Source organism: Leptonotus elevatus, chromosome 19 (assembly GCF_054856555.1).
Source record: "Leptonotus elevatus isolate MCC_2025b chromosome 19, RoL_Lele_1.0, whole genome shotgun sequence".
Taxonomy (NCBI): Eukaryota; Metazoa; Chordata; class Actinopteri; order Syngnathiformes; family Syngnathidae; genus Leptonotus; species Leptonotus elevatus.
The window spans coordinates 10,605,602-10,622,734 of record NC_141257.1 but is presented as its reverse complement, the minus strand read 5'-3'; the positions used below and the strand labels follow the sequence as shown (position 1 = coordinate 10,622,734).

General features: G+C 40.9%; 1 protein-coding gene across 8 annotated transcripts in view; it reads right to left on the bottom strand.

Moving 5' to 3' along the window:
* Positions 1 to 141: 141 nt before the first annotated feature.
* The window catches only part of ppp1r9a (protein phosphatase 1, regulatory subunit 9A), a 37,615-nt gene continuing 20,623 nt past the window's right edge, over positions 142 to 17,133 (bottom strand). For 2 of the 8 annotated variants that reach the window (XM_086063054.1, XM_086063053.1), the window contains exons 5-20: positions 16,426 to 16,530; positions 14,435 to 14,570; positions 10,580 to 10,732; positions 9,703 to 9,756; positions 9,274 to 9,503; positions 6,704 to 6,800; positions 5,908 to 6,043; positions 5,092 to 5,159; positions 4,679 to 4,802; positions 4,059 to 4,122; positions 3,928 to 3,985; positions 3,711 to 3,755; positions 3,174 to 3,293; positions 2,982 to 3,005; positions 2,660 to 2,842; positions 142 to 2,561 (exon numbers count right to left, since the gene is read on the bottom strand). In XM_086063054.1, the coding sequence (XP_085919180.1) occupies positions 2,397 to 2,561; positions 2,660 to 2,842; positions 2,982 to 3,005; positions 3,174 to 3,293; positions 3,711 to 3,755; positions 3,928 to 3,985; positions 4,059 to 4,122; positions 4,679 to 4,802; positions 5,092 to 5,159; positions 5,908 to 6,043; positions 6,704 to 6,800; positions 9,274 to 9,503; positions 9,703 to 9,756; positions 10,580 to 10,732; positions 14,435 to 14,570; positions 16,426 to 16,530 (1,762 nt within the window). In that variant the 3' untranslated portion in view covers positions 142 to 2,396. The remainder of the gene's footprint in view (positions 2,562 to 2,659; positions 2,843 to 2,981; positions 3,006 to 3,173; positions 3,294 to 3,710; positions 3,756 to 3,927; positions 3,986 to 4,058; positions 4,123 to 4,678; positions 4,803 to 5,091; positions 5,160 to 5,907; positions 6,044 to 6,703; positions 6,801 to 9,273; positions 9,504 to 9,702; positions 9,757 to 10,579; positions 10,733 to 14,434; positions 14,571 to 16,425; positions 16,531 to 17,133) is intronic. The other 6 variants (XM_086063055.1, XM_086063056.1, XM_086063060.1 and 3 more) reach the window with 6 other exon arrangements.

Sequence of the window (17,133 nt, the reverse complement as noted above, 5' to 3'; positions counted from 1 at the left end):
AAAAAAAAGTAAATCAGAAAAAGGGCGAGCTGGACGGGGAGGAGGAACAACAACCACATTGTGGCACCAACGTCTCATCCGTACGTTGTTATCGCTACGGCAACTGTGCACATTCCCACAGTGAATCAAACGGAAAACTAATTAGCATAGAAATATTTAAAGACTTTATTGTGGCAGCATATGGATGGATGAGAGGAGAGGAGAGGAAAAAGTACAATGAAATGCTCTGTTCTTAAAAGCCTTCACCTTTTACCACATTTCATTCAGTTTGAATCGATAAAGCAAATCATTTATGCAGAAAGGAATCAATAAGCTTACAATTCTGGATAAATCGTTATTGGTTCTTTGTCATTTGTGATCAGTTGACTTCTTATATACAGAAATAAACGAGAAAGTGGATATTAGAAATATCTGTACTTCGAATGCAAGGACGCATCAAATCAAAGTTCCATATTCAGGCATTGCTCCCGTTTACAATAAATAAAACAAGTTCTATCGTGGGGACAAACGGTTTATAATATTTTGTAAAACTAAAGTACTGCTCACAGTAATAAGGAATGAACACAGAACATCTTTCAAATACATTGCAAGTCCTTTCCAGTGTAGCGTCAAAGTATACATTGCGATTTTGAATCATTTATACCTTATGGCTGCCTTCCTCAGTATCATTTATAGTGTTTGTTGTTTTTTTCTGGCAGGAAAAAACATGTAATGTGTTTAGCGCGTTATTTCAGGAACATTTTCTAAAATTCGAAAGGCAGCGGTTGGGTTTTATTACTGTTATTTAAAAGGAATACAAAAAGAGGTCAAGCAGGTTACAAGCGACAGTATACTGTATATATCAGCAGGAAGTATCGGTGGATGAAGTTCTTGGGGGGAATAGGTTTGGTCATTTACATTTCCCCCCGTAGTCTCCATTAAAAGCAGTCCTCAATTATATCCACTGCTTCATTTAGAGTATTAGATGCATTTATGCTGCGAGGAACTTTGCACACGCTGCTGCTAAAGTGTGCAGCGTTTCCTCTTCCAGTGTTCCAGCAAGTTTAAATTATATATTAGAAAGTTCCAGTGTTTTCCTGTAACAGCAAAATCAAGCAGCATGGTGACACCTAGTGGTCATTATGAGAACTGCCTCATATAGAGTCAAGGTTCCATCGGACTAGTCATTAAAATGGCACATTAGACATATTTGTATCAATAATCACTGTACATGTTGACATATCGAAAGGTCCTGACAAATGGAAAAACGTTTGGTTGATTCAATATCGTTTATATCCAACTTGTGGTCCATGTACTAGTATGCTCTTTGTCCTCAATAGTAAGACAACTTTGGCAAACTGGTAGGAAAACTACAAGTTACTAGTAAGGCAAAACGCTGCCCTGGTTGACAAATACCCTCAAATAGTACTATGAGTGGCATTCTAAAAAGTTAACATCCAGTGTGCCGCTACTAATGCCAATAACACTCTTTGTCTACTAGTCCATAATATCGCCTCACTAACTACTATCAGAGCAAACTAGTAAACAAACCGTTAGCTGGAGAAGCGGATATTAATAAATGTAACTTTAGCATTTTCCATTTCTACTAGTGGCAGTTACTAGTAAAGCACAGTAGTTTGGTAGTGAGGTTGAATTGTGTAGTGGTAAGTGGCAGTAGTAGTGTGAAAACCCTTAATCCACGTCATTGTATTAGTGTGCTCTAGTAGTCCAACTACTAGTGAGAACAATAAGCACACTAGTACACGGACCTTCAGATGGATAAAGGATATCAAATAGATATTTATTCTATATCCTTGATAAGGGGGCTATTCGTGCGTACCACGTGCCTACTAGTTAGGCCTAGTAGTGTTAACTAGTGCAGCACAGTAGCTTTATAGTAAGGTTCGTTTGCATATTAGTAAACCGAAAGTGACACTAGTAGTGGAAATTAAGTTAACTAGTAAGACATTAGTTGTGCTAGTTTGCTGAACTGTCTTACTAGTGAGAACAAAGAGCAGACTAGTACACAGATCCATATTGAAAGAGAAGTAGCAGTTGGCTCTGAAGAGGATCTAGGATAAATATGCATTGACTCTGTCACGTATTTACTCTGGAGATGAATAAATAAACCCGATTTACAGCAACAAACATCAAAATAAATAGAAAAGATTCATTTCTCAAATGCCTAAAAACACAGGATCGAAATGACATGAAAGGGCAGAATCCTGTAACCCAGCTGTTTGTTTTGGTTTAGCTTGCTTGGTGGTGGAAAAAAAAGTTCCCCAGCAGCTGATAGGCTTGGAGCTCAAACCGACCTTGTGTGAAGGCGTCCCGCAGGGTTCAACCTTGGAGCCTTCGTCGTTGCAGGAACCCAAAGTCCAAAGAGTCAAACAGGATCGGGTCACTTGGGCCGCGCTTTATCGCGCTTCTTTCTGCTGTTGCTCCATCTCTCTCTTTCGGAGCTTCTCGCGTTGTTTCTCCACTTTTTCATGGTTCCTCTTGGCCTTCTCCATCAGAACTTTCAGGTCTTTAATCTTTCTCTTGACCAACGATCGATCCTGTGAAGAAGTTACTCCTAGGGACTTAAATCAGGAGAATATGAATGAGCATCTGGCACGCACGCAGCGCACATTGAAACAACTACCTTCCTTATAACTGCAATTTCTACAACGCGGTTTACCTTGAGCTCGGCACTATCCAGTTGTAGCAGTTTTTCTCCGTGTATGTTTTTGGCAGTGAATTCTGGAATATGTTGTTCTAAATTGAGGCCCATAAGCCAGCGGGACACTTGCTGAGAAGTCCACTCAGACACGCTGCAGTTCTGCCACTGATGCTGCTTGGCGATCCATCCTTCTTCTAGGATCTGGTGACCAAAAAGTCCAACAGAAACTCGGTGAGTGACGCGATTACTAATTTTTCAGGTCTTCCTCTGTGCATTCAGCCATGATTTCAGACTAATCTCATAAGTGGTCGCGGTCAACAGTTACAGTTGCCAGTCTCACCTCATCATCTACCATATCCAGACTCTGCATGCGGCAGCACACACAAAAAACACACCAAAAGACGAGTAGTTGTAAACAATGAAGAAAGACAACCCGCAGCACCTTCAACCCTTTTCCAGTTACGGGTCTTTTTATTTTTATTTTATTTAATTTTTTTACACTCATGTGCAGCAATTTCTAAGCCAGTGGTACCTCATCAGAAGAAAGCGCTAAGCTGTCGGCGTGTCCCAACGTTTTGGCCTCGCCGGCCAGCCCGCTGATCTCCACGGAGCTGCTGCTGCTGGCACTCAGGTCTTCGCTCAAAGCGGGTCCCTGGCAGACCGCAACGCACAGTTATCAAGTCACAATGGGCTCCCATCTGCGAGCAGCGGGAGGCTGAATGGGCTTAATTGGGCGACAGGCCTCTGTTCTATTGACCTTTCCTTGGAATGTTATTGATTAGTGCGTTTAGCTTGCAAATGCAATCAAGACTGTGGGCTATTCACTGCATGTTTTAAACACAGGGAGGATGGATGAGGAGAGCACGCATCAGACTTTCCCGCTGATTACAGCCCTTTTTGATTGGCCGATTAATAAAGAGAATCGAAGATTTATAAAGTAAGTGATTGTAGGGCTGCAAGGAATCAGAATTGACTCAATAGGGATTTGAGTAAAGCGTCGTTAAGTAGGTTAATTTCAGACAACTCAAAGTGTTTAAGCTTATAAGCAAATAACACAGTGATACAGTACCAGGTAATATGAATAGGAGAAGAAGTGCGGCAATGAAATAGGAGTCTGTTCAACACAAATGAAAACAAATATTACTCGTCTTCAGAAATGTATCACCAACATTAGGTACCGCTGTGACATTCAAGAAAAGTGTGACAAATGTCAACTGCTACACAATCTACTATGTGCATAAAGTAATATTTTACAATATGCTCAAGTCATTCATTTGGCTGCAAACCTCTTGAAATTTTGCCTTGACTTTCCGAGGGCTGTTCTCTACCAATGGCTCTGTGCAACTGAAAAAGAGTTGATACTGATGTCACACAAAAATAATACACTGCGCAACAATGTCACTCGTCGATATCTTACCCAGACTCGGGGGCTTGTCTCTGCTCCTCAACTCGTCGCGAGGGGCTTGAAGTTGCAAGAGAACCTGCGAAAAACACCGGTTTATATTTCTAAAAAGCTTCCTTTAGCCTCTATGTGCTGCCATGTCAACCTAATTTGCTCAGGGGTTTCTGTGTCTGTATCACAAAACATCTTTGCCCATTGAAATGAATGGAAACGCTATTAATCCGTTCTAGGTGTGCTTGTCATTGCCACCTGGGGGCAAAATAAGACATGCGGAAATACATGGAGGCAGTCACAGGTTCTTAATGAATTACAGTTGTCCGTGTTGTTCTATACAAAGGATAAAGAATATCTGTCAACATATGTCGCTCCACTGTTTTGGTTCAAACACTGAAACGCCAATGCTATTTGTTAACCTCTCTTAGGCTTTTTGTATTGTTTGTTAGTTTCCCTGAGGCCAAGCTATGCAGTTGTTTTAGATAAACAACAAGTCATTTTCCTTTAGTTGGACGGCAAATGTTTATCGAGTTGAGCCCTTGTATCAATGACTGAACGAAAGAATGAATGATTCTGAACCAAATGCACTGCACTGACATTGATGTAATCTGTGGGACGTTGTCTATTCGAGACATTCAAACCTTCTTTTGCTCGTCTGGGGGATCCTTCTGCACTGGCCAGACCCCTGGGGACCGCGTCGTAAGAGGCCAAGCTACGAATGGAGCCAGAGCGACTATGACCTGGACTGCTGCGTCCCTCTGAGACCTGAGGATGGACAGAAAGAGGTGAAATGGAGTGTGGTCTAAAATTTTAAAATATTCAGTGAGAGAAAAACAAATCGTGACAGTGATGCGCTGAATAGGTGCATATGAGCTACATGCAGCTATTAATCCATTAAGTAAATGGATTAGATACAGCGCTCATACAATATGGCGACCTTTATGGTACATTAACTTTTGGGATTCTGGCTGGTATTATGACAGATGATACGTTTCGAGACATTTTGTATGATAAGGTAACTCTAGTTGAAAAAGTGTGTGTTAACTTCACAAACCTCGCCCTCTGTGGAGCTGACGCTGTCTGCTCTGGAGCTGGGCGAGAAGGGGGAGCCCTTCCTCAGTTCTGCACACGCACACAAAAGCAGCAGTATAGGATTGATGGTATTTATCACAACAATGTGTTGTATTTGGCATACATTAAAAAATTTTCTTAAATGCGTTGTACTTCAGTATCAAATGTCATTTTCAGGCATTACGTCAACAGTTTCCACAGATTTTATTTTGTATTAACACCCAATAAAGACGGTTTATGGATATGTATCAGAGTCAAATCAAACTCGCGCAGTAAAAAATGTGTTCATTAGGTGGTCGTAATTTACTGACATTACAAGGACAGACTGTCAAGACACTAAACGATTCCAATTTGTAAGCGATCCTATCTGCAGATTTCTCTCCTCCCACGTGCTCCCATTTCTCGCGCGTCCCAGCTGTCTCCTTTGCCGCCTGAGTTTTTTACGTTGCGTAATGGGCTGCGTCATTCAGATCTGCAAGCATCCAGTCTCGCCGTTCACCCTGTCGGCACTGGTCACACATGTCACGCGTTCTGACGCTGTCGCGGGGAAGTACAGCCTGCTTAGCTCAAGAGGAGAGCATACAAAGCAGATATCACGGTTTCAAGTTTGTTGTAAGTAGACAATAATCTGCAGCAGGGGCCCCAAAATTGAACCCTGTGGAGCACCATACGACTAACCTCCTACATACAAGGACTTTTTGAATTATTTTCAGATCTTCTTGCCATCAAAATAAATGCTTTTTTTTTATGTGAAATTTTCAAGATCCACTGCACTGTATCCACACAAGGGTGCACTGACCTCTACCTTGCTCTGCAACTCTGCTGGGGCTGTGCTGCAGAGCATGCGGCCTCTCGGCGCTGTTGCTGTTGTTGTTGTTGACCTGAATGTTGTTCTGCTTCATCAACTGCATCAGCTCCGACTCCAGTGTTGCAATCTGTTGAGAAGAGAAAGGGGATCAATGTTAATCAGCTGCGAGTACGCTGCTGTCAGAACAAAAGCGTTCTGGATGACGGGCACTCGGGGAAACAAAATAATATCCCCAAATCTCTTTCCAGCTATAAAAGCTTCCGAATTTAGCAAAATAATTTCTTTTGAAATCATCCCAAAGGTGTTCCTTAAGAGGGAGGTTAATGTTCTCAAGTTCTTCTTCCACACTGAATCCATCCAGCGTGGCTTTATGGACGATGCTGCGCTGGGAAAGAGAAAAGACAGTTGCTGGATGATGTGCGCAGAATAACGAGTACGCACATTCGGCTGCACTGGCGATCTAGTTGAGCAGACACTAACGCTTCTGTCATGTTATACTGTGGGCTAAGCAAAAAATAACATAAATCAACTTGACGTCCGACCACAGGCCACAGGGACGCCCGAGCCATCTGCTGTCAGAGTGAACTGAGGGGACAGTCTTGCAAAAATAAAGCTTTCTACAGGGATGCGGACTTTTGCATTGAAATGCAGTGTTAATTTGCTTATCTTCTCAGCATCTTCAGGGTTTTTTAGTGCGTCCTTTGAGGACCACTTGGCTGAATTTGACAGACGTATTTAGAACACCTGCATGGAGAGTCATACATAAACATCGAATATGATTTTTTACCCTGACTTGCAGTCCCTGGATCTCAGCCAGGTGAGCTTTCTCAGCCTCCTCCAGTCGTGTCCTTTCAGCATCCTCCTTCTGGACGAACTCGACCTCCCTGGAGGAGGAGATTGAAAAAGTGTTGAACGGGGGAGTAAGCCAATTGGAGGCAACTACCTCTTCCAAGGCTACAAATTCGATAAGCGTCAATGTATACACCATTCATACATAGCCACCTTCTGAATTTGTCAGAATCTTACAGGTATTGTATTTCACCAAAGTGAATAACCTATAAAGACAAAAATGGGGGGAAAATGGACCAGACTTAATGTGTAATATATAAAATACTTTTTGGGAGCTGATAACATGATCAGCAAAGGTGTATTGAGAGTATTTTTCTGTTCGTAAATGTACACGTCTCTCCTGTGCAGAGATCTTCGCTCCAGTTTGTCAGCCTCACTTTGGCCTGAAGGGCCAGAGCCAATTAGAGGCGGTCGGAATGAAGCCGAGCAGTCGAGGTTGTGATGGGCCTCGCACAAAGAAAGACAAGTTGTGCCGCATAGGAGTGGAAAGCCGCACTTGGTGCTGAAATGGGAAAAGATTCCGCGTATTAAAAAAAAAAAAAGCAACTCTGCCTGGCAGATGGGAGCGAATAAGATATTCTCATCCTCTGCTGGATGATGCAAGCAAAGATTGCGGGAAATTAATCCAGGCATTATTCATCCGACTACACTAAGAGTCAAGATGGAAGCAATGGCCTCTTTTAGAAATGTAATGTGTAGGAGTTATTATACATGCCAAGGTGGAATCTGAGTGTAGGAGCAATTAGGACAGTATACCATCACCTGGATGCATTAGGAACACCTGCATGATCTAATAATATCAAACAATTTGTAAGGGTGTAGCACTGGTTATAACTACAGCATCTTATTTTGTTGCAGGAGGACAAAATATTGGAAACTCTACTAAAACAAACAGTTAAACTCGTATAAGCGTTAATCAAAACAGAACATTGCTGTATTCTTATTAATTTATTTACCCTCACAAAAGGGTCACAAAATAAAAATGTACAATACAGTCGTGGCCAAAAGTTTTGAGAATGACAAAGTATTGGTTTTCAGTTTGCTGCTGTAGTGTTTTTAGATATTTTTGTTAGATGTTACTCATCATGCTGGAAAAGGAATTATTCCTCACCAAACAGTTTATGGATGGTTGGGAAAAGTTGCTTTCGGAGGATGTTTTGGTAGCATTCTTTATTCATGCCTGTGTTTTTAGGCAAAATTGTGAGTGAGCCTTTTCTTCTCCAGACAAGCATTTTTCCAGAAGCCCCAAACAATCGGACAGGGGATTCATCAGAGAAAATGACTTTACCCCAGTTCTCAGCGGTCCAATCCCTGTACCTTTTGCAGAATATCAGTCCGTCCCTGATGTTTTTCTTGCAGAGAAGTGGCTTCTTTGCTGCCCTTCTTGAAACCAGGCCATCCACCAAAAGTCTTACTGATCGTGCAGATGCACTCACACCTGCTTGCTGCCATTCCTGAGTAAGCTCCGCAGTGGTGGTGCCCCGGTCCCGCAACTGAATCCACTTTTGGAAATGGTCCTGGCGTTTGCTGGACTTTCTTGGGCTTTGGCCTTCTTCGCAGCAATTGAACCTCTCTCCTTCAAGTTCTTCATGACCCGATAAATGGCAAATTATTTCAATTCATCTGATCACTGTGCACAACATTCTGAAGTACATTCAAATTGCCATCATCAAAACTGAGGCAGTAGATTTTGTGTGTCACTCAAAACTTTGGGCCACGACTGTAAATAGTAAATACATTACATGGAATATAAACTACAGTGTGGACACACTACAATTACATAGGGAGGTAAAAAAACAAAAAACATATGCAGTGGAGGCAAGTAGGGAAAAAAATGCATTTATTTGAATCAACTTGCCACGTCACTTAAATGTAGTTTGTAACACAACAACTTTAGCTCTAAAATGTGAGAAGCTTAATCTTTCAAACAAGCATGCATATCGCCGCTGCTATGTGAAAAACTGTTATGTCCGTTTTGGTCATTTTTATGTATTTTTTTGTTTTTGTTTTTTGTTTGTTTTGGGGATGAAACTGAATGCAGATATCCCATAAACGTAAAAATTTTAATGTGTAATAAAAAAAATTAATCGACATAAATTTTTTCCACATAGCTGTGCTACTACTAGCAGGATCAACGAGGTTACATAGCCTTCAAAATTCATCCTTTTTGCAAAGAATTTACATTTGAAGGACGCCGTCAGGTTTATGTCAGGCTGTTATAGTGGTACCGTTACTATGGAAACGACGCATTTTTATGAGCCCAAAGTCCGATTGGACAGGCCCCACCTCACCTGTTCTATTAATATGGTAAGCACTATAGAAAATGAACAGCTTTCACTCTGCCATACTGACAACGTCCTAAGTTATTTAATTAAATAAACAACATTTTTTAAACAATATCCCTGATGTCAGCTAATCTCCTATTCTCCCGGTCCTTCCGTTCAAACATTGGCCTTTTTTTCCTACACTATACACAACATGGAGCTCGAATCGTTGCGCGTCACTCACTTTTGCTGGAAATCTTTGATGAGTTTCTTGGCTTTGTTGTACTTCTTCTCCAACGTCTGATACTGCGCCTGGGCCTCCTTCAGGTGCTCGTTGACCGTGTGGCACAGGGTCTGTGCCTCGATCCAGTAGCTCTCCAGCTTCAGCATCCTTTCCTTGTTCTCCTCGATGCTGGCCTTCAGCTGGCTCTTTTCCTTCTCCCAACGTTGCTTCTCTCGCTCCACGGAGGCCAACTGCGAGAAGATGAAAAGATAATTCAAGAAATGCTGCTCGATTCACAACATGGACTGGAGCAGACATAATAATAATAATATTATTAATCCAGCAGACAAATTGATTTAAAAACTAAATATCTGAATACATGCATTTAAAAACTTACGTCATTGCCTCTGACATCCACCTTAAGTCACCCTGACAGTCCTGTTGACTTACCTTGTTTTTAAGCTTCTGGATCTCGGCCTCAGTAACTGTGTGTTTGATCTGGAGCTGTTGGGAAAATGAGAGGATAGTAAAGGGGAGAAGAGAGTGAGTGAGAGGACGGTCAGATAATCAAACGCTTGGCTGCGCAGGCTCGATACACTGTGACGGACCGAGGCGGACGACCCGGTTCGATTGCAGCACCAGTGATGACGTGCTCACTCATAGGCGGGGGGGGGGGGTGGGGGTGGGTGGGGGGGGCATAAGATTTAGAGCCAGGAAGGCTGAATGAGAAAATATTTCTCAAATTTGTACATTATTATTTTTGCATTATACGGTATGTATAATGATCCACTAAATAGTCAAAAAGTTGACTTCTACACAACTTTATTTTTTTGTTTGTACTAAACACACATTTTATGTTCATTCAATTATGTAAAACATGAAAAAAAGTTGCAATAAATCATCTACGTAATCCTAAAGAAACATAACAAGAAGTGGGATTATTCCATACACATCTCCTGAAAGCTGTGTAGGACATATTTGCTATTTGAGCTCATCTTGTCCTGATTAAAATGTACAACTCGGCAGCAAGTTGGAGCAATCGCCAGCTTTCTGGATCAGTGGACAATGACAAGTGTGGATGCATTTGCGCAAATAGGAGGAAATATTGCACACTCAAATATGTATTACTCTAATATCATCTGCTGTATTTGATGAGATTCACACTTCACAGACAGTGAGATTAAAAATGTACATTTTTTTCATTTCGCCTCTCCAGTGACATGTGCAATGCAATTACATCTGTTTACAGAGAGAGTGTCATATGAAGCAGTGGATTAGTTAAATCAATACTAGAGACCTCACTTTTTTTGAAGGGGTTAAAAATTACCTCTCTGAATTTCTGGTACAATTTAGTGGCATCTAAATCCGAGGGCGACAAGGCGTCGTCGTTCTCGGGCAGGTCGAACACTTCGATGTTCTTCTCTTCGCTCGCCGCGGCGGGCCCCGCCTCCTCCTCGTCTGTGGCGTACTCACCTGTCTGCTTGAAGAACAGAAAATGCAATGTCAGTAACAGGTAAGCATCTCAATTTGGTTGAAGTACAGTTATTGCAGTAGTTGATTTCTAAACGTTAAACTCTTAATTACACAGATAGGAAAATGTCAACCCCCTATTTAATTTCTGCACTAAAAATAATCTTGTTTATTGTCTTATTTCTTGAAATGGTGAATTTGGGGGTTTTGTGTCAAGGGAGTAAAGTTTGGAGGAGGACCCAAACGCAGGATAGCAGGGCAAGGAGGCAGAGGTGATGGACAAAAAAGGAATTTAATTATTCAAAATAAAAGCGACCTCCAAATGGCAGAAAAACAAAACGTGGGGAGGGCAACAAGGCAAAAAACTGGCAGCATGACGGGAGGAAAATGACAATGAATCGACGCAGACAGGAGAGACAGGAGACTAAATACACACACACACACTAATGACACAACAAGACACACCTGGGGCAAGACACAAGTGGCTGAGGGCACTGATTGGTTGACACGAGGAAGGGCAGGATTACATTTAACAAGACCAAGGGAGACACACAAGGAAAAACAGAACCCAAACATGACATTTTGTTGCCTATAAACTATAATAAAAAATATGCCCCATCCCCCCAAAAATACATTCACTCAGTGCATCCGACAGCTTTTCTTGTTTAGTCTACATGTGTCGGAGCCGCATGTCAAAGCTCTCCCAAAATTTGCTTTTCATTTCCCTGCAACATCTTCTTTTCATTTGCGACTTTGCATAAGTAATGCTACTTATGCGACCATCGTGTCAAAATCTAGATAACCCACTTAATGTTCCACAAACCCTCTCAGATATGAATTGCTCTGACAGCCTGGTGAGCTGAAAATGTATTTTCTATCAGAAATACACTGCGACAATCTTGTTTTTTCTGACATGTTAAATCTGCCACAAAGGGAGGTATGTGAAAAATGTGATATTATAATAGACCCTTATATAATAATAATAATAATTGCACTTTTAAGGGCACAGTAATCACACCATCATCATTAAGAAACACTAAACTGAACATGTTTCCTACATGTAGTGACTTGTTACAAGGCTGTGAGATGTTGCACGGGTTCTCGAGTTGGTAAGTCAAACTGGATGAAGGGAAGCGACGTCCTTTTGCCTTTGAGTCCGAGCGCATCGATCAATTCATTGATTTGGCCCGTGACCAACAGTGCCTCACATGTCCAGTGGAGTTACTCTGTGAATATATCTCTGGCGCCTTTGTAGCGTCACACAATCAAGCCATTTAAAATACAAATGCTATAATGCTCAATTTAGAGGTGCTTATTTAATATTATTGTGGTTTGCAGTAGCTATTTTTAAGCAACACGAGTGGGTGATATTAGGGATTATCATCTTACTAAAGGCAGAATCTTTCCAGCATCTTATATAAGATTGAGCATGTGTAACTAATAGGTCCAGTGAGAGCACAATACCAACGTAACAAACTGTTTCTACCTCGCACCCACACATGTACTATAACTCCTACACGTGAACCATTTTTACATCTCCAACAAATGAGGTCATTGCTTCCATAATTTCACTCAATGTATTGACAACTATTTCCAGATGAAGCATTATCCTTTTTTCTTTTAATTTGCAAATTGTGTATCCCAACAGGATGTGCAGGTGTAGATCAATTCAGTTAACAGTCTTGTGTCAACCTTTTCCTATAATAGGCTCGTCTGTTGCCATGGTTGCAGCATCATATATTAAGGTCCCATTCGGTGAAGGGGGAGCAAGACAATACATAGTAGAGCAGTTCTACATGAGTGTGATGAATCACCTGGCGCCACATGCATAGATGGGGGAGGGGGGGGGGTCCATGAGCGTAATGGCAATAGTTGTTGTTTACAGCGATTGGCAGTACTTAGCAAAACTTTGAAGTGGAGTTTTCTGGGGGGATTGCTTTGACTCGGACCTCAAAATTCAAGACTGTGTGCGCCATGCATGCATGTTCCTATTTTACTGACAGATGGCCAAGATTGAGATTGATTACTAATAATTCCACACAAAAGTGTGCATGTGTCATTTATTGCTCACTGAAGGACTTTCTGTTTCTCTTGGGACCGGACGCCAATAAAGAGCCATCAGTCACAGTCATCAGCATACTGCGCCTTCATCCCAGCCCACCCGGGGTGGGAATCGCTGGGAAATTTATAGACTTATTAATATTGATGAGCTCTACTTATTGCCCCTTAGATCTGGATAATGGTTTTGTTACGGTTTATCCCACAACGCTATGAATTAACGCTAAGTGTTTTCGGAAGCAGTTTAAAATCTTTATATAGACCAAGGATGAGCAACTTAAATGCTGGAGGGGCCCACAATTTTTCTTCAGTGCTAATGGAGGTTCACATAGGCCCACACACTTCCGAAATTACAAAAAATGTTATTCTAGAAAAATACATGCTCTTAAAAATTATCATTCAAGGACGACACAAAACCGCTGAACAAGAAACCAACATTAAGTGCAAGAACTCAGTTTTATAGTTTTTTACAAAAATCTATTTGCTCGGATTTTTATATTATTGAGGTTTGTGCTGTATATTATTTCAAATCTGGAAATAATTATTAGGCCTAATCACGTTGTAATAGGGCAGCAAAGACTCTCCATCTAGTGGTGATTGGTGATATTACAACTTGAAACTATATTCACTCCCATATATTTGTAATTCAGATTCACATTTTCCTTTTTCAATATATTTTCACATGTGGGATTTTTTCCTTTTCAAAAAATAAATAAATAAATACTACAATAATGTCCCTAATTTCACCCCATTTTTCGTGAAAATTATCTGCGTTTTTTTATGTGGTTTTTTTCATGGTGTATTGGTTTGTTACTTAACAGGGTTATGCAGTAAGTACAAAAGTGAAACTTTTTAGGACTTCCCCATCCCTGCCATAGAATATCTTATCCTATAAATGACAGTCTTCTACTCAAGACTAACCTAATTACAAGCCTCCATTTTTTATTTCTCATTGGTTTTCTTTTGCTGTTACTACGCGAGTCAAGTTGGAACTCTTTTCCCCTCCTAAAACTAAAAACTGGATAGTCTGGTTGTGCTGTTATACTGCTGGTGGTGTTAGACAGTGGGAGGATAAAGGAAGCCCCAGGTTCCTTGCATGTCTGAAGATGACTGTTCTGTACATGGCGTCCCACTCTCGCGGTGCCAATTCTCCACAGGACTTTAATTAGAACAGGCAGTGTTTCATGCGTGTGTATGTGCTTGGGATTATGACAGCACTTGGGATACGCCTCCATGGCCTGGAGAACAGTTTCTTATGCATGACAACTCCCACTGCACTGTCCAGACGTGTGATGGGAGACTTGATCGAGTCATGGGAAGCGTGAAGAGCATGAGCTTACAGAGTCCCGATCCGCCACATCAATTTTTGTGACCCACTAGCGCAAATCAAATTTCTTGCTAAATGGAAAAAATAAAATAATAATCTGCGTAAGATAGCCATTTCCTTAACTTTTTTGCAGCTTTTACAAGAATTCAAAGCGCGATGCCGAGGTGGAGAAGAAGCGGGGCTACAGATGAATAATACATACTTCACCTTTTTCATATGATTGCTGACTTTTCATCAAGTGGGTGGCTATTTACAACCACTGCCTCCTCTTATGGGCGTTACCCGCCCTCCTGTCAGACAATGAATCATATCGATAGTGATCATTACCTCATCATCATCGGCGTCGTACTGTGCGTACTGCTGCTCCAGGAGCTCTCGCTGCCTCTTCTCCTGCTCCAGGGTCTGCTGGATGAGCGTAGCCACCTCGCTCTGCTGGCCTGGTCGCTCTCGGCCAATGACAAACCTGCACAGAAGCCAGGCCAATGAGCCACTAAATCATGATGATGCCTCAATCAAATAGAGAAATTGTGATAACTCATTAATGAAATGTCTTCTTTCTGTGCTGTGGGTGCAGATTTCAATGGCCAAGGCTTTCACAGTTGGATAAAAAAAAAAAATCCTGTTAAGAAAACTAAACAAAAGTACGCTCTAAAACAGTTAAATCAAGCATAATCCAAATAGGGACAGAAAGGGACCGACCCAACTTTTTTTATATTTTTACTTAAACCAAGTATGTTTTGTCAAACGATTAACTCACAAAACAATCATAATTTGAGTATTTCTTTTGTGGAAAACAACCCATTTTTGTTTTGTTTTAATAAAGCAACCAAATGTATTTGTTATTTTACAAAATAACCCAATTTGGATCCAACGAATAACCCACAAAACAACACAATATTATGGGTTGTTTTAAATAACACCAAAGTTGTTTGTTTATTCATTTAAGCCAAAATGTTGGGTCAAATTAATAACCCACTAAACAACCTAATTTATTGGGTTGTAACATTCCCAATTTGGTTCTAATCAATAACACATAAAAACAACCCTATTTTGAGGCTTGTCTTCTCTAAAACAACCAAACTTTTTTTTTCTTTTTTTTTTTTTAGATGAAATAACCCAATTTGGATCAAATGAATAACATCCCCCCACCCCCCCAAATTTTTTTGTTGTTGGGTTGTTGTGTATAAAATAACCCAATCTGGTTCAAATTAAGAACCCACAAAACCCAATCTTTTGGGTTGTTTCAGTTGGGTCAGTATCTTTTTGACCCAATTTGTGTTCTTTTTGACACGTTGTTTTTAGAGTGTAAGCAATGTCTTCACTCATCTCTTAAGGTTTTATTTGATCTCCATATGCTAAATAACTATTGTCATGTTTAGAATCCAAACGGGTCAAATAGATGATAATTATTAAGCAATCCAATTCCAACAAGTGTGGCTGTGTTTATAAATTCACACATAGCTTAGCATGAATTCAAAGAACATAATTTTGTGTTTGAAACAAGGTCTCGCTTCAAAGATAATTTTGTAAATTCCAACATATTTATTCTCTGCTAAGTGAAAAAGAACTAGAAGATGGGCTACGAGTGTGTGAGAGCATGATGTCCCAGTGTCCTGTCTGTGTGAAACTCAGCTGGATATCTCCCTTTATAAAGGCAATGCAGGCAGGGCCTTACGCTCCAGCAGAGAGGCGCCTTTTATTATTTGATCTACATGTGAAGGAACAACTGGGGTGAACAAAGAAGAAAATTTAAGAAAGAAAAAAAAAGACCCGAGCTACAATTGTTGCGGTGTAAGCCTTTGGACATCATGGAAGTCTGAGGAATAGCTGACCTGGAAACAACCCTTCTCATTCACGGGACGTCACCTTATTTCCACCATTTTGTGGAATTTCAGGTATGGAAACTCCTTTACAGTGAGTGCATATGGAAGTGATTTCAATTTACAACCTGCATGATTTAATAGGTTAAATATATACCAAAAGTGTAATGTAGGACAGCTGGCCATAAAACCTCAGAGGGGGAAGGATTACCAAGGAGGAGGAGGTGCAGTAAGTTGGTGACATGATGGAGGAGGATAGAAAAAGCAAGAGAGAACCGTGAGTGAAAAGCCGTCGAGTGATACTAAAAGAAACACACCGAGTAACATTTTACACAAATGAACACATAATGTACACAAAATGTACTCTGAATTTCAAAACCATTCAAGTCAAATATGACGTTTAGAGGGCTAAGCTGGGTCACCGTGACACTTCCTGCTGATATGATCAAATCTCCTCCACTACCTGTTTTATTTCTTTTTACAGGGAGTGTCTCTTACCGTACAACTCCTGATGTGTTCCTGAGGACAGAGGCTGCAAAACTCTGTGTGACACCCACCAGGCTGGTCCCATCCACCTCCACTATCTGGTCGTTCACTTTGATCCTAACACAAACAGACACGTACCCACAAAAATGAGGACATCGTTTAACACTTGAGGGTCCGAGAATGAATGTCATTGTCTTAACGTTAATTGAAGCGGCTCGTAGTTCACCATGTCCCTCTTGAAAATGACTGCCTGGGAAAATAAATGTCAAAATTACACGATGAGGCTAATGCATGAGAATGAGAAGTGGAAGAGACATCAGCTTGGCCAATCACGCACATTATTTTCAAGATAGGAAGACGACACTGAGGCAAACGCTTCCCGCTGATGGCTGCAGACTAACCATGAGACAAAACGAGCCGCAAAAAAAACACGGAGGTCTAATAAGGACAGAGGCCAGCTTGCCTTTTTGCTGTACGTCATAAAACACAGCACAGATGAGATGTTGAACTCCTATCAGCCACCCACTGATCATCCATAAAATCCCTTTTAATTGATAATTCAGAAGCTCTACTTTGAAAATCTGCATAAAAACAGACAAAGGGAATTACTCATCGTTTGAGCTACTTTTCAAAATGTAAGTCCAAAGACTGCTCTAATTGTCTTTACATAAAACAGAATATCAAAATACTTTAACACACCACATTTATCAGATTTTTATT